This window comes from Vipera ursinii (genome assembly GCF_947247035.1).
Source record: "Vipera ursinii genome assembly, chromosome: 1".
In the NCBI taxonomy this organism is placed as follows: Eukaryota; Metazoa; Chordata; class Lepidosauria; order Squamata; family Viperidae; genus Vipera; species Vipera ursinii.
The window spans coordinates 16,875,788-16,896,445 of NC_139512.1; the positions used below are offsets into that span (position 1 = coordinate 16,875,788).

Consider the following 20,658-nt stretch of genomic DNA (forward strand, 5'->3'; position numbering starts at 1 on the left):
CCCTTCCATTCTGTTATGGAAGGAAGGAAGGAAGGAAGGAAGGAAGGAAGGAAGGAAGGAAGGAAGGAAGGAAGGAAGGAGATGAAGGAAGGAAGGAAGGAAGGAGATGAAGAAGGAAGGAGATGAAGAAGGAAGGAAGGAGATGAAGGAAGGAAGGAAGGAAGGAGATGAAGAAGGAAGGAAGGAAGGAGATGAAGGAAGGAAGGAAGGAAGGAAGGAAGGAAGGAAGGAAGGAGATGAAGGAAGGAAGGAAGGAAGGAAGGAAGGAAGGAGATGAAGAAGGAAGGAAGGAAGGAAGGAGATGAAGAAGGAAGGAAGGAAGGAAGGGAGGGAGGGAGGGAGGGAGGGAGGGAGGGGGTTTCCTGCCTGAGCAGGGGTTGGACTAGAAGACCTCCAAGGTCCCTTCCATTCTGTTATGGAAGGAAGGAAGGAAGGAAGGAAGGAAGGAGATGAAGGAAGGAGATGAAGAAGGAAGGAGATGAAGAAGGAAGGAAGGAGATGAAGGAAGGAAGGAAGGAGATGAAGAAGGAAGGAAGGAAGGAAGGAGATGAAGGAAGGAAGGAAGGAGATGAAGGAAGGAAGGAAGGAAGGAAGGAAGGAAGGAAGGAAGGAAGGAAGGAGATGAAAAAGGAAGGAAGGAAGGAAGGAAGGAGATGAAGAAGGAAGGAAGGAAGGAAGGAGCAATGAGTGGGGAAGCAAGGGAAAAGAGGGGAGGAGAGAAGAGAGAAAGAAAAAGAAAAGGAGAAGGAAGGAGAGGAAGGAAGGAAGGAAGGAAGGAAGGAGATGAAGAAGGAAGGAAGGAAGGAAGGAAGGAGCAATGAGTGGGGAAGCAAGGGAAAAGAGGGGAGGAGAGAAGAGAGAAAGAAAAAGAAAAGGAGAAGGAAGGAAGGAAGGAAGGAAGGAAGGAAGGAAGGAGATGAAGGAAGGAAGGAAGGAGATGAAGAAGGAAGGAGATGAAGAAGGAAGGAAGGAGATGAAGGAAGGAAGGAAGGAAGGAGATGAAGAAGGAAGGAAGGAAGGAAGGAAGGGAGGGAGGGAGGGAGAGAGGGAGGGGGTTTCCTGCCTGAGCAGGGGTTGGACTAGAAGACCTCCAAGGTCCCTTCCATTCTGTTATGGAAGGAAGGAAGGAAGGAAGGAAGGAAGGAAGGAAGGAGATGAAGGAAGGAAGGAAGGAAGGAAGGAGATGAAGAAGGAAGGAGATGAAGAAGGAAGGAAGGAGATGAAGGAAGGAAGGAAGGAAGGAGATGAAGAAGGAAGGAAGGAAGCAAGGAAGGAGATGAAGGAAGGAAGGAAGGAAGGAAGGAAGGAAGGAAGGAAGGAAGGAAGGAAGGAAAGAAAGTGTCCTGGCAAGGCAGATGAGACAAAGAAAAAGAGAGGAAGGTAAAAATCAGCAAAGAGAGAGAGAGTGTGGGAAGAGGAGAGAGGGAGGGAGAGAGAGATTAGAAGCATCCACATTGTATTTTGAAGAAGCCTCCCTGTCTTTCTCCCTTGCTTCTCTTCCTCCCCGGGTGTTGGATTTGCAGCATTCACACACCCGTGTCTGGGCCTTCCCCGAGGATGGTGACCCCCCCAGCCCCCTCCCCTGCCTGGCACACACTCTCTTTTTTTGGGGGGGGCTAATGGCTCAGTTGACACCTCCAGATCAGGAGCAAATGGGGGGGGGTTGGAGGCCCCCCTCTCAGCTCTCTGTCTGTCCAGGCCCTAATACACCAATACACACCCAGGAGGAAATAAAAGGGGGGGCTGGGTGGGTGTGGGTGTTTGTGGGTGCACCTGCCTGTGTCTCCCTGTCCCCCATCCCATCTGGGCTGCCTTACCTGAGCGGGCATCCTCCTAAGCATCCTCCCAAGTCCATTTCCTGAGAGATTTGCAAAACAAAGAGCAGAGCAAACTGCTAGTTTCCTTTGACTTGGCTGGGGGGGGGTTGAGGGGGGCTGCCCTCTTTCCCAGAAGCGGGCCTGGCCTGTGGGGTCTCCCACCCACCCCCTACCCACCAATAGTGGGCATCAGTCTTTTTCCTGCCATTCCCAAGTTCCCATCGCTGCATCAGTCGTTGGCAGCCCTTTCAAGGGTCCCTGGGCCCCTGTGGCTGGGGAGGATGGGTGAGGGTGGCACCCCCTCGGAGAAAGTCCTCGGTCTGACCTCACAACAACCCTGCAGGCAGGCGCTTTGCCGACCTGCCTGTCTGGAAATTTTTTTTTTAATCCCATTTATATCCCGCCCTTCTCCGAAGACTCAGGGCGGCTTACAATCTAAGAAGCACAAATCAAATGTGCTTAGCAGTAGCCTTCATTCTATGTATATGCCTGCTTATTAGGGCTTTCAAACACACCCCAAGCAGCATTATTACAAAGTCAGCTTAATTGCCTCCAACAATCTGGGTCCTCATTTTATCTACCTGGGAAGGATGGAAGGCTGAGTCAATGGAATGCCACCAGCCCTTTTTTTTTTTTTTTTAGGTTCGGACCAAGCTCTGCCTAGGTGCTCAGGGCTAGGGCACTGTGCCCTCTGCCTCCCCATGCCCCCCCCATGCCCCCTGCCCACCCTCCTCTTTTCCCCCACCCCAACAACCCTGTGAGGTAGGCCAGGCTGAGAGAGAGAGGGACTCTCCCCAGGCCACCCAGTTCAAGGCCTCGGCACCTTTTCCCGGCTGGCATTGATGCCAACAGATCCAGTGGCACCCAGGACAGCCTCCGCTGAGGTCTGGGCCTCTTCGAAGGTAGACCATGCCTGAATGAGGGAGCTCCTTGCAGTCTCTGGCCCACAGCTCTGAACCGACCGCCGGTCTGTCCAGAATTGATTCCCCGAGACCCTTCAAGTCACCCAAAGCTCAAAACTGCCCCTAGTTGGTGTAGAAATTCCAGACTTTCCTAACAAACCCCGTGGATGGGATAGTTTCTCTTGGGAAAAGCAGCCTAAGGAGGGGAGATGCTGCTTGGATTTTTTTCCCTGGATTGCCCCCCCCCACTTCTTGCTTCTCCCTTAAACTAACCCCAACAGGCTGACTGGGGCACAGGGGGCTGTGGGGAGGCGCCCTCGGGGAGAGGCTAGGGCGGGGGGCAATGGGGAGGGGGGCACCCAGGAGCAGACCTTGCGTTGCTCCGTCTTCCTCCCTTCGCCAGTCAGCACCACCTCCGAGTAATGCTGCCAGTGGGGCACCCGGGAGCAAGAGGCCCCTTGCCAGCTGCAGCCCCCCAGCGTCCGGACCAGGCGCTGCCCGTTGGGGCCCCGGAGGAGGACCGAGTCGAAGCGGGTTGGCACGCAGAAGGGCCCGCCTGGCAGGGAGGGAGGGAGAGAGAGAGTCACCCGCTTGGCACCAGGCCCTGCGGAAGGGAAGGTGCCCACCTGTCCCCCCCCTCACCCCCGCCAGCATGAATGACACGTCTACCTTTTGCACCAAATGTGGTTCTTTTCTGAGTTGCTCCTGGCGGCCTTGGCTGGTTAGTTACTGGGTTAGTTAGAGTTAGTTAGTTCATTAGTTAATTAGAGTGAGTTAATGTTAGTTTATTAGTATGTTAGAGTTACTTCATTAGTTCATTAGTTTACTAGTTCATTAGTTCATTAGAGCAGCGTTTCCCAACCTTAGGAACTTGAAGATGCGTGGACTTCAACTCCCAGAATTCCCCAGCCAGCATAGAATTCTGAGAGTTGAAGTCCACGCATCTTCAAGTTCCTAAAGGTTGGGAAACGCTGCATTAGAGTTAATTTGTTCATTAGTTAGAGTTAGTTCCTGTGTTGGTTCATTAGTTAGAGTTTGCTCATTAGTTCATTTGTTAATTAGAGTTAGCTAAGAGTTAGCTTGTTCATTAGCTACTCCTTTAACCGGCCTGCGACGGAGGAGCAGCCTGATGTAGACCCACTAAGCCGCCTCTGGGGTCCGGAGCCCTGCCTGGTGTTACGGGGAGGGGGAAACGGCTCCCCCTCTTCCAACAAAGCTTCTCTGCCCCTCGCAGACCTCCCTCCCCAGCCTGGGCCACCACAAGGATGCAGCTCCCATGCTCCCCGTCCCAGCCAGGGCCTGGCTCGGAAAGGCTGAACCGGGCCCTGGGTGACAGCCGGGCCGGCTCACCTCGGGCGGGCGGGGGGCCGGTGCAGCTGCCCACGTCCAGGGTCTGCTCCGAAGGGGAGTCGGGAAAGGAGGTCTTCAGGAGGGGCGAGCGGAGACACTCCTCCGGCCTGGCGTTGCACTGGCAGCCGTCCACCACTTCCACCCGCCCAGGGCCGTCCCGAAGCCAGCGGTCCTGCACCAGGAGGCGGATGGGCTGGCACCGTAAGCCAGGCGGGCAGCAGCCGTCGGAGTGGGGGGGCCACCGCGAGGGCCTCTCCTGCAGCCGCAAAAGGGGGGGGGCTTGGATAGAAGCTGCAGGGTGCCGGGAGGGGGATTCCTTACCCGTTTCCCCTGGCCCAAGAGGCCTTTCTGGGAAAGGGGGGGGGAATTGGGGGGGGTGTAGCCCCCATTCCTGCCTTTGGAAGAGTCCCAAGCATTGTCCAGTTCTTCCTCCCTCCCTTCTTTCCTTCCCCATTTTTCCCATTCCCATTTTCCTCCCTCCCTCCCTTCCTAGGACTGGCAGGAGGGGGTGAACATCTGGAGGGCCCAAAGCTGGAGGTCTGGAGCCCCCACACGGCCGGAGCAGCAGAAGGCATTGAGAAGGAGGCCCCGGGCAGGTACAGCTCCTAACGGAGGGTGGAGGGGATTTGAGGTGCTCAGGTTTTGGGGTGGGGGCCAACTCCCCAGCACCCGGTCTCCCACACAGGGAACTAAGCAGGGGAAGATCTGATCAGTCGGTGGATGGGAGGCCAACAGGAAACCCTCAGTTCTCTAGGCTGGGCAGAGAAGCCAAGGACACATCCCAGCAAAAGGTGGGGGGGGTCACCGAGTTGTTGGCTGCCAAGAAAAAGACTGGGAGGGGGGTGGGGCTCCCCAAGAGAGGCGCAAATAATTCTTCAGGATACGAATTGGGCTGAAGACCATGACATGACCCCCGGCGCGGTCCTTCCTTCCTGGCCGATGCTGCCAACACATCAAGAGGAGCAAACGTGGAAGCCCCCCCCAGAAGTCCCCCCCACACCTGTCTGGATTCCTCTCTTCCCCTCCTCATCTCCTCCCCCCCACCCCCGCCAGAGTATCCTGCTAGGGATCAGCTGGGAGACTGCTCAGCCCAGAAGCCTCTCTGGGCTAAAACCCCTCTGTGCCCCACCCTAACCAGCACCCCAAAACCCCTTTGTGGAGGCGTCCTGGTGCAAGGGTGTCTGACTGTGTGGGCTATCAGGCAGCCCCCCCTCCATGCAGGCTTTGCACCAAGCTGGTCAGGATGGGAGTCTTCAAAGCTGGCCAGGCCAGATAAGTGAGCCCCCCCCCCGGTCCGGAAGAGGGGCAGCAGTCAGCCCAGGAAATGAAGCCTCACCCTGAGGGTCTGGTGGGAGTCCAACAGGGAGGGCTCTCTGGGAAGACCTGGACATCCCGAAGGGGGGGCTAGCCCCCTCCCACAGAGGCTCCTGCAAAGCCCCACATCCACGCTCACTCGGCTGCCTGAAACGTCTGCAAAGAGAGGAACGCCAACAGGGTGTTGTCCGGGCCTGGGTCTCACCCAGCCCCCCCCATCCTCCAAAAAGGCTCTTGCTTCCATAACCTCCCCAAAAAAATACAGCAGCCCAAGACCCCCGACCTTTTGGTTAGCCAGCATTTCAAGCTAGACTTTAACCGGAGTTCTGTGCCGGCAGCAAGGAGCAAACGCCATGTCTGGGGGGGGGGACTCAGCTTCTTCCCTTTTACAGACTCGGCTAAAGGCTCAGAAAGTCACTTTGACTGCTAACGTTGCTGGCTTTCAAGAAAGCAGAAAGGGAACAAGCCATGTTCCCCCATCCAACATCTGGACAAGTGGAGGGTGTTGCAAGGACCAGGTCTTAATTGATGCTAATTAAGCATCTTTGGCGCCCATCCCATCCCCTGCAGATATGCTGCTTTTCACTCCCCAAATAGTTTAGAAAAGGACAAAATTGCAAAAGGGACCCAGTTATTAGGGGCTCCGGGGGGGTCTGAAGGGACGCATCATGGCTAGCTTTATATCTTTTAATATCTACAGATTGGGCGAGACCCGGCTCAAAAACAGCCACTGTGAGAATGGACCTCGGAGTCCTAGTGGACGATCGCTTGGCCGTGAGCCAGCCGTGTGCGGCAGCCGCCAAAAAAGTTAATATAATCCTGGGTCGTATAAACAGAGGCACAGAATCAAGATCATGCAAAGTATTAGTACTGCTTTATAAAGCCTTAAGTCAGGTCACACCTGGGATACTGCAGCCAAGTTCGGTCAGCACATCACAAAAAAGATGCTAAGAGTTTGGAAAAAAAATTCAGAGAAGAGCAACTAAGATGATCCAAGGCCTGGAGACTAAAACATACGAAGAACGGCTGCAGTCTAAAGAAAAGAAGAAATAGGGGCGACGTGATAGCAGCCTTCCAGTATTTGAGGGGCTGCCACCAAGAAGAGGGGGGGGTCACATTATTCTCCAAAGCACCAGAGGGCAGAACAAGAAACAATGGTTGGAAACTGACCAAGGAGAGAAGCAACCTGGAATTAAGGAGAAACCTCGTGATGGTGAGGACAATTCACCAGTGGAACAGAAGTTGCCTCCAGAAATCGTGGGCTTACTGGAGATTTTTAAGAAGAAATTAGACAGTCACTTGTCTGAAATAGTGTAGGTTCTCCTGCTCGAGCAGGGGGCTGGACTAGAAGACCTCGAAGGTCCCTTTTCCCTTCCCTTCTCTTCTCATTCCTTGGTGTGGCCTTACCAAGGAATTATAGAGGGGTATAAATTGGTACCAGGGCACAAGATTCAATCAGCTCCTTGCATCTCATCATCTTTCCACAGTGACATTCCAGTTTGCAACCCTCTTTTTCTCCAAAAATTACTTGCCAGGTTTTTGGTTTTTTTAAAATCTTTACAAACACCGCCCCCCCCCCACCCTCAGTGCAAGGTAGGCTAGTCTTGCCTACTTCCAAAGACGAAATCTGTCCCAAATGATTTTTGGATTTTATCCCTTGCAAAATTCAGCTCTCACGTAGCTCCAGCAGCAAATCAGTGTAGGATAAACTGTAAAACAGGCTGCCTATTTTTCAGGGTTCCCCCCCCATACATGTTTGGGTCTCCTGCTGGGCCCCCCATTTAAACCGAGTAACAGAAGGATATTTCTCTTTTTTCAAACAGCTTTTTCAAAGCCATTTGTAGCCTGCAAGCACCCACAGCAGAGAACTTTCCTCTTTAGTAGCAATCACTATTACGGGTTTATCACATTAGCAGGTCCATTATCAATTGATAATTGTGCCAATTATCACCTCGTTACCGATTCCACATAAGGGGTCAGGCTGATTAGCACCTGGAAGCACCCCCCCACACACACACACACCTTTTAATTAACCTTTAATATGGATTTTTAACATTCCTCGCCTCTCTTTTTAAATTTTTATATCCAAGTTTTTATGCTTTTAACATTTTATTTGGACCGCGCCCAAAGAAAGAGTCTCTTTGTGTGAGGGAGACAGGGCAGTTTCTGAATGGGGTCAGGGTTCCTGCCCGAACAGGGGGCTGGACTAGCAGACCTCGCAGGTCCCTTCCAACCCTGTTATTCCATTTTCTCAATGTGATCAGTCAGTCAGTAATCATTCGGCACCAAAAGGCCAAAGGAAGAAGATAAAACACCATAATCCATTTGTTCCTTTTTAATTGCAAGATGTGGCCTTAAACATTTCTGGAAAAATCACCCAGATGTTTCTTGTGCATCTCTCTCTTTTTCTCTCTCTCTTTCTCTCTTTCTCTCTCTCATTCTCTCATTCTCTTTTTCTCTTTCTCTCTCTTTCTCTTTCTCTCTTTCTCTTCCTCTCTCTCACACACACACACACACATAGGAGAAAGAGAAAGTTGCAATACACAAGCTACATTATCATCATCATCATTGTCATTATTATTATTATTATTATTATTATTATTATTATTATTATTAATTATTATTATTATGCTACATTAATATACTTTCCATATGATGATTGTCTCAGTGGGTATAGTAGAGCAATGCCAAAACCGGGCAGAATCCAGGGATAAAAAGAGATTTTCCGGGACGAAGGGCAGAGCCTCCCTTCAGGACACAAAGGCTGGGCTGAATCAAAGGAGGAGTGAAAAGGTGCCAGCCAGGCAGGAAGGATTGGGGGGGGGTGTCTTGCATTAGCAACTGGGGGGTGGTGGACAGGGGAGACAAGCCATTATCTGCAGAAAATCCAATATACAAAACTGTGGCTGTGGCGGGGTGGGGGAGTTGGGGAAAAGGAGGAAGACCCAGGCCCAGAGGAGCGGGGGTGGGGGGCAGAGGGGGACAGGAAGGATGTGCTCCTTGGGATAAAAGGCTGCAGGAATAATAGCCCTACTAATTGGTTTGCTGTCTCTCCCCCCCCCCAAAAAAAAAGGGGGAGCTGGATTTATCTTTGGAGGCAAACATCCCCTTACTTGGGGAGAGAAGCAGGATTCCCCCCCAGCCCCTCTGCAGAGATCTTGCCCCCCCTCTTCAGCTCTGCCTTCTGTCTCCCCTGTCCCCCCCCCCCCAATTCCTGGTAGCCATAAGACTATCTTGGCTTACCTTTCCTGGCTCCTTGCGTGATGCCTTCGCTCCACTGTCAGGCTAAGGCTAAACAGTGCAAAGCCAATCTTGCGAGGGAGCAAGAGGGAGCTCTCAAGGTCATCTAGCCCACCCATCCCCACCCCGCAGCATCCCCAACAAATGGCTGCCCTGACTCCATTAGGTCATATAGTATATCGGAGGTGGTGACCCTTTGAGAGCTGAATGCAACGAAATTTCATTTTAATGTATCTTGATTAGTGTAGGTCTAAAAAACCCTAGCAAGACCACACCTGGAATACTGCAGCCAGTTTTCGTCATCATATCACAAAAAAGATGTTGAGAGTTTGGAAATAATTCAGAGAAGAGCAGCTAAAATGATCCAAGGCCTGGAGGCTAAAACATAGGAAGAACGGCTGCAGGACTTGGGTTTGGCTAGTCTAAAGAAAAGAAGAAACAGGGGCGACACGATAGCAGCGTTCCAGTATTTGAGGGGATGCCCCAAAGAAGAAAAGGGGGTCAAACTATTCCCCAAAGCACCAGAGGGCAGGACAAGAAACAAGGGTTGGAAACTGATCAAGGAGAGAAGCAACCTGGAATTAAGGAGAAACTTCCTGACAGGGAGGACAGTCAACCAGTGAAACAGCTGGCCACCAGCAGTTGTGGCTGCTCCATCATTGGCAGGAGGGAGGGAAGGGCAGCCTCGCGAAGGAACCCCCCCCACGGAGTAAAACTGAGGCTGGATCGGGATCTGCTTCGCCCCAACTCACCATGTCCGAGGAAGACCTCTGCCTCCTGCAGCAGCCTCGCTCGGCCGGGAGGTCCCGGCGGCCTTGGGGTCGGCCCAATAGCCCAGCACCTGGGGGCACAAAGGGCAGATTCACAGGCTCAGAAGTGGAAGGAAGAATTTCTTGGAAGAGAATAACAGAGCAGGAAGGGACCTTGGGGGTCATCTAGTCCAACCCCCTCCTCAGGCAGGAGCTCCTTACAGAATCATAGAAGGGATCCTTGGAGGTCATCTAGTCCAAGGCAAGAGACTCTATATCATTTTGGACAAATGGCTGTCCAGTCTTTTCTTAAAAACCTCCAATGATGGAGCACCCAAAACGTCTAGAAATTAGGGGGGGGAATCTTGGACAGGCTGCCCCCCCAAAAAAACCCACCTTTTCCTCCAGCAAAAAATCGATTTTTCCTTCAGAGGATTTTTTCACATCATCCTGCTGGACTTTTGACCCTGGCAGAACTGAGAAGGCTGGGTCCCTGGCACCAATGGGGCTCCGGCAATTCCTGACCCCCAGGATGTTGAAGTGCAGACCCCAATTTTTGCTTTCCACTTATTTATTTATAAAACGTATTGGTCACCCGCCTTGCCACAAGGTAACTTTGGGCGGCGTACAATCCCTTAAGCCATTTTATCTGGATCAGACAAAGAGGCAGGATTCTTTTTTCCTAAGAGGCTACATAACAAAATTGAAAACACCTGGCAAAGTTAAATCTGTGCAAATTCTGAATATGTTGGACTAGGTGACCTACAAGGTCCCTGCCAATTCTGTTATGCTGTTCTCTTCCAGGTAAGATCGCAGCTGGTTATTAAACGGGTTAAAAAAAAAAGGCTGCATATTTGAGAAAAGAATGGCTTAAAAAAAACGATGGCCAGAATTAAAATTGTTTGCACCTCCGGCTGTTTTCCTTCTTTCAGACACCAACTTCCTTTGTGTCTCTCAGGATGTCTTGAATTGCCCTTATGTGCCTCATTCTCGCTCTCTTTTTTCCCTTTCTGAAAACTTTTAAAGGCAACTAGTCCATTGGCAAATTAAGAGATTAGATTAGATAACCTTTATTGTTATTTTTTTTCCCTGTGGGCACAATGGCACTCTTTAAAAAATGAAATTTAGTTGCTTCCTCTCAAAAGTGTACACATCCATAACACACACTTAAAACGTACTATACACAACACAGGTATAGACCTACACCCTTACATATGAGTAACATGTAAATATTATTCGGCATTTCTCTTCGTTGCAAAAGGGAGCTCTTTTTCTGATGCAGGACAACGGTAGAAAGTCGTTTTAACCCAGTTTATACTCTGCATTACTCTCCAAGCGCCTCGTCTGCATTAAGTGGAAAGCCAAGAGAGGAATTTATTTCAAAGCAAGCCCAGGCAGAAGCCCAGGTGAAGCTGCAGATATAATAATCCCTGCTGGGATTGGAAAAGGTCATCAAAGCCCCACTTTTTCCCCCCCTCAAGTCCTGAACTGCTTCCGCCTGTAATCTGGAGATTAAGGAATGGAGGAATTCGTTTGTTTGGGTTCTTTGCTCTGTGTGGCATATTTAAAAAAAATAGTTAAGTGGTCTGTTTTGATCGGAGACAGATGGACAACAGAATCACAGAGTGGAAAGGGACCTTGGAGGTCTTCTAGTCCACCCCCCCTGCTCAAGCGGGACCATTTCAGACAGGCAGCTATCCAGTCTCCTCTTAAAAATCTCCAGTGTTGGACAATGGTGATCGGGAACGTGGTTGCATCTGGCGCACACAGTCACACACAATCTCTTTAACACTAGGGGTGTTAAAGAGAGCCCTTCCAGCGAAATTTGCCCAGTTCTCTCTTCCTCAAGGCACAGTCGCCCCCAGGATGAATTCCATGGAGTCCCACTTAGCAGCTAGGATTTAGTAGCAGGGTTCAAAGGCACCAGGTGTTGGGCTGTTCCTTTGATCTCCGAGCTTGGCAATTTGGCTGCAAAGGTTTCCTCTCCATTGGGGGGACATTTTCAATGCGCTTTGAATTCAGTGCACCAGCTGTCCCTGAGAGCCGGTGGGGCCGGCCACTCTCTGTCAGCCCTGGGAAGGGAGCAATGGCAAACTGCTCCTGGGAATGGCACCAAGAAAACTGCAGGGATTGCGCTCGACACTCACCAGGACCAACAAGGAGAATAATAATCATCGTCGGCATTGACCAGTTCACCACCAATCAGTTGCAAAAGGCAGCTTGGCTCAGAAGAGCTGACACCCACCATGCCTCTAACACAGGGGTGGGGAATCCTGGCTCCTTTATGACTTGTGGACTTCAACTCCCAGAATTCCTGAGCCACATCTGTCTGTGCCCAAAATGCCCAGATCTGGCCTGAACATCTGGAAACACCCTCCAGGAATGCTTCCCAGGACCGGAAGCTTGGCTAATTATCCAATCGTCTCCTAAACACAACTCAAACTCCCATCCAGTCTCTTAACCGGTGGAACTCCTTGCCTCCAGAAGTGGTGAATGCTCCAACACTGGAGGCTTTTAAGGAGAGACACGAGACAGCCTCTTTTCTGGAATGGTATAGTTTTTCCTGCCTGAGCAGGGGGCTGGAGTAGATGACCTCCAAGGTCCCTTCCAACTCTTCTCTTCTCTTCTCTTCTCTTCTCTTCTCTTCTCTTCTCTTCTCTTCTCTTCTCTTCTCTTCTATTCTATTCTATTCTATTCTATTCTATTCTATTCTATTCTATTCTATTCTATTCTATGCACTATTCTGTTCTGTTCTATTTTCTATTCTGTTCTCACTTCCAAGAAGTTGCCAGCTTGATACCCATCTCCCCACCTTTATTGAAGGTAGACTGCTTCTGAACACGGAGGCTCCATTTGGCTCTCCCAGTTATCCCATAGCAGATCCTTGGGAAAGGCGGGGGGAGGGGGGAACTGTACAATCGAATGAAAAAGGGGGAAAAAGCAAAAAAGTTTCTGTAAAACTTCTGGGACGGGTCTCCCACCACAGCCTTGTGCTGACTCCAGTGCCTCTGGGACGTTCGCCTTCCTTCTTTTGTCCTCACCTGCTTTTTGATAGCGTGCCCCTAAACAAGGAAGTTCCATTCAGCTCTTGCCATCAAGCAGCCTCACCTACAGCCCACCTGTCTCCAAAGGTTGTGCTCCCCTGGGGCCTTGGACCCAAGTCCTGGAGCCAAAGCTGGGCGAGGTGGGACTGGTGGGGAGGGGTATCGTCCCGGAAGCCTGGCTTTTTGTCTGGAATGGTCTAGGGTCTCCTGCTGGAGCAGGGGGTTGGACTAGAAGACCTCTAAGGTCCCTTCCAACTCCTTGATTCTCTTAACTTCTGCCTCTGAGTAAACCTTGACTAGGACAAGATGCTGAAAGGCTCCTGGTTTTTTTGCAACCCTGGACTCTCCTGTCCCTCCCCCTCTCTCAGCTGTATCTCCCATCGTCCCCAGCCATTCAGGTGTGCCGGCTGAGGAGCATGGGCTGGGCAGTCAGACCCAACTTTGCTCGGAGGGCCTCCTGCAATCTTCCTGCAGGGAAGGACCATCTCCTGTGGTGGCCCTTTGGGTGCCTAAGCTTCGGGGGACCCTCCGGACCCCTCCCTATTTCCCAAATGGGGCTGGGGGAAGCGGTCAAGGTCAAGACTTACCCAGCAGGCCGGAAAGGCAAGTCAACCAGGCCAGGCGCTGCATGGTCCCACCTGGGAAGGTTCCCGGCTGGTGTCTGGGGTCAGTCCTGGAGATTTATACTGGGGGCCAGTTGAGGGGGGGGGTCGTTCAGCTCTGGAGCCACCTCAGGACATCCCAGACAGCAGGGCAGGGGGAGGGCTGGCTGGGTGGGTGGGGGGCACCAGCGCCACTTCACAGCCTCTCCAGGTGACAGGGGTCTGCTCCCCCCAGGGGGCAGCCAGCCTGGCCCCACCTGGAGCCTCCGTCCACCTTTCAAGTTCTGAAGAACAAAGTCAGGCTGGGGGGGGGGGCTGCGAAAGTGTCTCTTTGATCACCAAAAGGAAGGAAAAGGGGGCTTATACAAATGGGCCATAAAAGGGGTCTCCTTCCCCCCACCCACCCTCAGATCCTCTGGCAAGGGGGTCCCTCCTTCCAGGAGAGAGCAGCCCCCCCCCCGCAGTTCTGGAAGGGGAGCCCCCTCCCTGCTTGCCCCACCCAAAGGAACAACACACACACACCCCGCCACCTTTCAAGAAAACTCAGATCAAGCTTTTTCAAATGCACTATATTTTATTTCATTATTTTATTATTTTTATTTCATTATTGTATTTTATTATTTATTGTATTTCATTTCATTTCATTAATTTTATTGTTTTATTTTTTACTTGTTTTATTTTTTAAATTATTATTTTACTTTATTTTTTATTTATTTTTCTATTATTTTATCTTCTATCTTCCCAAGTTGCAATGTATGGCAGTGAAAGCTGGACCGTAAGAAAGGCCGAAGAATTGAGGCCTTTGAACTCTGGTGCTGGAGAAGACTCCTGCGAGTCCCTTGGCCTGCAAGGCGATCAAACCGGTCAGTCCTAGAGGAGATCCACCCTGACTGCTCTTTAGAAGGCCAGATCCTGAAGCTAAAACTCAAATACTTTGGCCACCTAATGAGAAGGAAGGACTCACTGGAGAAGAACCTAATGCTGGGAAAGGTTGAGGGCAAGAGAAGAAGGGGACGACAGAGAAGGAGGTGGCTGGATGGAGTCACTGAAGCAGGAGGCCTGAGCTTAAATGGACTCCAGAAGATGGTAGAGGACAGGAAGGCCTGGAGGAACGTGGTCCTTAGGGTCGCGATGGGTCGGACACGACTTCGCAGCTAACAACAACATTATTTTATTTTAGCATTTTAGGATTGCACCAAGTTTTGTGCTCAACGGAATTTCCCTTGATTGCACTGGGGAGACGGGCGCAAGACGGGCGCTCAGGACGCCATGCTTGCTGCCCGCCTTGATGATGCAAGCATGCTGGGCATCAAAATGCCAACGAATTTTTTTTAAAAAAGGGGGGGTTGTCTTTCATCAGCCCATCTTTGTGAGCTTCTGCCTTTTGAATCGAATTTGGGAGTCGAATGTTTTTGCTAGCATCAAGCAGTCTTTTTCAACCTGGCTGGGGAATTCTGGGAGTTGAAGTCCACCCATCTTAAAAGTGGCCCAGGTTGAAAAACACAGCCCTAGAAGGGTCTGCTTCGGCCCTAACCACTAGGCCAGGGGTAGGCAACCTTGGCTCTTTTATGACTCGTGGACTTCAACTCCCAGAATTCCTGAGCCAGCCTGGATCAGCTTGGAAACCTCTCCCTTTCCCCTCAGCGTGGCTGGCTCAGGAATTCTGGGAGTTGAAGTCCACGAGTCATCAAAGAGCCGAGGTTGCCTACCCTTGCACTAGGTCAAACTGGCCCTCTGCCACCCTCCAGCAGGAGAAGGCCATGCCAATGATGGGGGGGGGGAAGAGAAATTTGCCCCCCCCTTCAGGCTCCTCGTTCCTCCCCTCCCAGACTCTTACAGGCCTCCTCCTGCACCAGAGGAAGGGTCTTCCTTGGGGTTAGGGTTTTGAAACCAGGGCCCACCCACCCCGTTGCACCTCGTCTTGCCTTTGGAGAAAATCAGGCTACCAAAAAGGGACCAGGCAGAGGCGGGCAAGGTGGCACCACCTTCCTTGGACCAGGAGTGCCAGGCTGGGAGGGGGAGGGGCAGCGTCAGCCTCAGCAACATGCCCAAAGACCCTCCCCATCATGTAAATCAGCTTCCCTGCCAGCACGGAGAGTCCCAGCAGAGTGAAGCTGCCTGCTGGCCTCCAAAGAGGAAATTTGGGGTGGAGGGAGGAGGAAGAAGGCAGCAGCTGAGATCCCCCCCCACCCCCGCCCCAAAGAAGCCCAGACTATAAAACGGATGTGGAAAAACATGTATGTATTAAGAGAAATTACACCGCATATGTACAAAGCACACAACCGGGCTATACAAAAGGGGTCTTTCGAAGGGTTTTCCTTGACGGGCGAAGAGGGAGGAAGCGCCTCAGTTTCTCCTTCCGGGGCTGCGTCTTCCAAGCGGGTCAGTCCAGCGTCCCTGGAAGCCCACCGCCCCCCCCAAAAAAACACATTTTTGAGAATTCCATTTTTCTCCTTGGCAAAATGTTTTCATCTCTGCGCTTTCTTCTGCTCTCGTGTTATCCGGCTGGCGTCCTCTCCGTTTAAAACCGGAGTAGCTTCCACCGCTTAAAATTCTTGAGGGGTTTATTCAGATTTTGACCCTCAGCGTCCAGAAATAGGACAAACAGTGAGAAGCAGCCAGCAGTTGATGGAGCGAGGCCCAGCTAAGGGTTTCTCAAAAGTGGCACCTTTTAAGGCGCGAGGACTTCAATTCCCACAATTCCTCAGCCAGCAGGAATTCTGGGAGTTGTAGTCCACGCCCATCTTAAAGCAAGCTGGGTGGGGAAGTCTGGGAGTTGAGCTGTGAAAAGTGGCCAAGTTTGGGAAATCTTTCTTGTCCATTAGCCAGTCCTCCCCATGGCCCACCAACTGCCCAAGAAAGCCCACCAGTTTCCCAGCAGGCGGCCTTGGGGGACAGCCCCACAACCTCCATTAACCAGCCCAGTCCTTTCTGGAAACCCATATATTGTTGTTTATGCTCCTTTTTATCCCAGCACCAAAGTATTATGATTGACAGGCCCTGCGAAAGCGTTCAATAGGGCCGCTAATAACCACCCCCACCCTGAAGTTGGTATCTTTGGCTGATCTGGGCACTAACAAATATTTATCTGGCAGATCAGCAAACAGCCTCCTTACCTTCCAAGAAGGCAAACTCATCCAGGGCTTCGATGGCATTATCTGCAGGAGGAAAAACCGACACCCATTTTTTTTAAAAAAATAAGATGTGCTGTTGGTTGGCATGCTGTCAAAGCGTTGACTCCAGGAAATTTAGAACAGAATAAAAAATATAATAAAAAAAACCGTGTGGCAAATCAATCACAAGTAAAAATTCATGGGTCAGAAAAATAAAATAAAGATAGCACAGATCCCTCAAGCACAAAACTAAAACGAGTGAAAAGCAAGCATAAAATTGGAAAAATGGACTCCTTCAGCACCGTATCCAACCTGCACATTTTACAGAAAGACACAAGCTTTTGAGAGCAGCAATTGGTGGGATGGAAACATAACACACACACCCCCGGGGGATTTTTTTTTTGCCATGGCCCAGACCCACTCAGGCGAGAGCGCCAGGCGCCCTGCAGACCGGACAGATGACCAACCCACAAATGAAGCCCCTTTCATGGGAACTGGAGAAATGTGAGGGGCTGGGAAAGGGGGGGGGGGTTAATCCCTGGCCCATCCCCTTCAGAATGAAAGCTTCCCAAATGACAGGTGGGCTCAGCTGGCCCTGCAGCAGCCAAGCTGCACAGACCCCGTGCTTAACCAGCCATGGGTCAGTGGTGGGGGGAGAAGGGGGAGGACCGTGGGGTCCTTGGTGGTCTCTGAGCTTGGTGGTTTTCTGGCATTAATATCATCAGTGCTAGAAGGGGGGGTTGTGAGGAGGAGGAGGAGGAATGGAATAGAGCTGGGGCCTTGGAGATCTTCTAGTCCAGCCCCCTGCTTAAAGCAGGAGAGGAGGGGAGGAAGGGGGGGAGGAGGAGAAGGAAGAAGAGGAGGAGGAGGAAGAGGAAGACTGTGGGGTCCTGGGTGCTCTCTAACTTGGGTGGTTTCCTTGCAGACCTTTCTTGACCCAACTAGGTAAGATCATCAGTGCTAGAGCCTTGGTGGAGCAGTGGGCTAATGCCTCCTTAAGTAACACCAGCTGCCTGCCATGAGCGCAGGTTCGAGTCCCACCAGGCTCAAGGTTGACTCAGCCTTCCATCCTTCCCAGGTAGGTCAAATGAGGACCCAGATTGTTGGGGGCAATTAAGCTGACTTTGTAATAATGCCGCTTGGGGTGTGTGTGTGAAAGCCCTAATAAGCAGGCATATACATAGAATGAAGGCTACTGCTAAGCTTGTAAGCCGCCGAGTCTTCGGAGAAGGGCGGGATATAAATGGGATTAAAATAAATAAAATAAAATAAAATAGAAGGAGCGGGGGTTGGAGAGCAGAGGAGGCGGCAGAGGAGGAAGAGGGGGAGGGGCGGCTGACCCACCCAGGTCCTTCCTCTGCAGAGTCTTCCTCTTTCCGTGCTGGGTGTGGAGGAAGGCGTCCCTGGAGATGGTTTCCACAAACAGCTCCTGGGGAGGCAGAAGGGGAGAGACGGATCAGCTAAGAAACACTGAGCTGCTCCACTGCAGATGCCGAGGGGAGCGGTGCCTAGTGGTGGGAGGATGCTTTGATGAAGCAGGGAAATTCCCAGCCTCCGAGCACCCCCGCCCCGTAGCTGGCAAAGGACAGCCTGAGGCACTTGAGGGGGGGGTGACTTTGGGGTCTGCCTCCCTGCAAGGGAGCTCCCGCCTCTTGGTCCTTCTTCGCCCCACAAGCCCGGCCCCCAGAATGGCAAGCACAGCCTCCTCCTTGCAAGGTAGGCCAGGCAAAGAGGCTGCCACCAGCCGAAAGTCCCAACTGGCAGCACAAGAGAATCTCTGCAGCTTAGAGCTGGACTTTTGTCTGCTTGCTGAGCTGGTTGCTTGGCTCGCACGAGTCTCCGCTCTCAGCGCAGCATCTGTCTCTGTCCTGCCCGGGATCTCCGAGTGGCGCCCCATCCCAGCCTCGGAGCCTCTTCGGAGTCTGCGAGGAGCGTCAGCTGCGCCCTCTGGCGGCCCGAGCAGGGGAAAAAAAAGAGCAAAACCACGCCCCCCGCGGAGACAGTCCGGTTCCTGATTGGCCTGGGGGCCGCCGCCCCGCCCACTCACCGCGGCGCGCGCCAGGACGAAGACCGCCTCCTGGCTGGCCAGGCTGACGTCCGGGTCGGCCTTCACCAGCGCCTTCACCCGGGACAGTGGCAGCCGCGCCGGACGTGAAGACCCCGCCGCCGCCGTTGCTGCCGGCACCACCGTCGCTGCCGTCGCCTCGAGATCCTCCGGCGCCCCGGCGCTTCCCGCCGCCACGGGCGCCGCCATCTTGGCCACCTCGGGGCTGCTAGTGCGCCTGCGCCGTTGACGCCATCGCTTGGCAGCCACGCCCACGCTTCCTACGTCATCACCGCTGCTTTGCGGGAGGGAGGGGAAAGCGAGAGAGGCGGGGCGGGAGCGTGGGAGGGTTGGCGCCGGCGACGCGTGACCTGGCGTAACGTGCGAACGCGCGCCACGGCTTTAGCGGCTTGCACGGATCTCGGAAGAAGGGGTGCAGAGGGCAGGGAAGTTGTGGAGCAGGAGGCTCTTCCTCCTCCTTGTCATCCTCCCGCATTGCTGCACTCCCCCAACACGTGTCATACCTGGATGAACCCGAGTTCTGCGTCGGCAGATGCACTGAAACACGAACTAACCCAAAAGAACAGCGTGGTCCCCTACCCTGAACCCGTCCTCGATTCCTGCAAGGGTTAAGAGACGTGGACTTCAACTCCCAGAATTCCCCAGTGGAAGTCATGGATTGGTTGGCTGAGGAATTCTGGGAGTTGAAGTCCACGTCTCTTAACCCTTGCAGGAATCGAGGCACATTGCCCGAGATGAAACCCCTGAAAAAAAATCACATTGTGGTTGTGTTGATTATTGTTTTTCCTCATCTGTTAAATATGTTATATTTTCCTTGACGTACGACCTCAGTATTAAGCCCCAAATTTCTGTTGTTAAGTGAAACACTTGTTCATTGAGTTTTACCCCATTTTACAAACATTCCTGACACTGTTGTTAAGTGAAGCACTGCAGGTGTTAAGTTTGTAAGACGGTCGTTAAACGAATCCAGCTTCCCCCATTGACTGGTTGTTGCAAAGAGGGATCCTGTCACCCAGGGGCAGACTGTGACCGTCATAAGTATGAGTCGGTTGCCAAGCATCTGAACTCTGATCGCATGACCCCGGGGAGGCTGTGACGGTTGTGTGAAAAATGGTCACGAGTCACACTTCCGCGCCCTTGTAACTCTGAGTGGTCACTAAACGAACGGTTGCAAATCGAGGACCGCCTGTGAGAATTTGATCTCATCAGCCTCCCACAGTAACGGATCTGAGTTGAGCAGCCATGTAAGCTCGATATATAAACCTGGCAGGAGCCACCCTCCGCAGCCAGCTCGTCTGGGCAAGGACGTTAAGTGAGTTTTGTGTCTCATTTTACGTCCTTTCTTGGCACCGCAATTCTTAAGTGAATCACGGGGTTGTTAAGCGAATCGGGATTCTCCATTGGCTTTGCTTGTCAGAAGGTCGCAAAAGGGGATCACGTGACCCCGGGACGCTGCTGGCGACCGTCACAAGTCCGAGTCGGTTGCCAAGAGTCTGAATTTGGATCACGTGACCCCAGGGATGCAGCAACGGTCATTAAGTGGGGAAAACGGTCCTAAGTCACTTTTCCCAGTGCCGTTGTAACTCTGAACAGTGGTCACTAAGCGAACGGTTGCAGATTGGAAGACTGCCCGTAGTGACGCAGTTTTTCAGCCGCTTTTGGGGTGCCCTTCATTACACGCCTTTTTCCCCCCACACAATTCACAGCTCTCCCAGTCTGTGCTCAGCCCCTCATCCGCCCAGAACCCCCCCACCCCACCCCCAAGATTTGTGTCTTGCCTAGGGGGGAGGCTTGGCTCCCTTCCCTGAGCGGGTGCCCCCCCCCTCCCCAGGTGCAAAACTCCAGCCCCAGCCCAGCATTGGCCCCAGCCTGGGACTTGGCAGTAAGGATGGGTGAGCTCTGGGGCCCCTGAAACGCCGGGTCTTTCCCCAGGGAGACATGGTGGGATGAAGGAGGGAGGGAGGGAGGGAGGGAGGGAAGGAAGGAAGGAGGCGAGAGGAAGGAAGAGGGCAAGGGAGGGAGGGAGGGAGGGAGGGAGGGAGGGAGGGAGGGAGGAAGGAAAGAAAGAAAGACAGTTACAACAATTAACCAGTGGAACAACCTGCCTCCAGAGGTGGTGAATTCTCCAACACTGGAAGTTTTTAAGAAGAGACTGGAGGGTCACTGGTCTGAAGTGGTATAGGGTTTCCTGCCTGAGCAGGGGGTTGGACTAGATGACCTCCAAGGTCCCTTCCAAATTATTATTATTATTATTATTATTATTATTATTATTATTATTATTATTATTATTATTATTATTATTATTATTATTATTTAAAAAAGAAAACTCTGGGTTCAAGACACAACGCCCTTCCTGAGAGCGCAGGCAGGGGAGGAAAAATTGTAAACCCTTCCTTATCGTGGAGCCCGGTTCCTCTGAGCGTGAGCAGAGTGCAGCCGGGGGCGCCTCCTGGCAGCCGGCT

At 52.2% G+C, this 20,658-nt stretch overlaps 1 protein-coding gene across 1 annotated transcript; it reads right to left on the reverse strand.

The window, feature by feature from the left end:
• Nucleotides 1-15,244: 15,244 nt before the first annotated feature.
• POLE4 (DNA polymerase epsilon 4, accessory subunit) lies at nucleotides 15,245-18,470 on the reverse strand. Its single transcript, XM_083350302.1, has 4 exons — nucleotides 18,179-18,470; nucleotides 17,476-17,560; nucleotides 16,135-16,176; nucleotides 15,245-15,415 (listed from the first exon to the last, which is right to left on the reverse strand). Exons 1-4 carry the CDS (start codon nucleotides 18,383-18,385, stop codon nucleotides 15,402-15,404), a joined length of 348 nt encoding a protein of 115 aa, XP_083206428.1. The 5' UTR covers nucleotides 18,386-18,470; the 3' UTR covers nucleotides 15,245-15,401.
• Nucleotides 18,471-20,658: the final 2,188 nt, after the last annotated feature.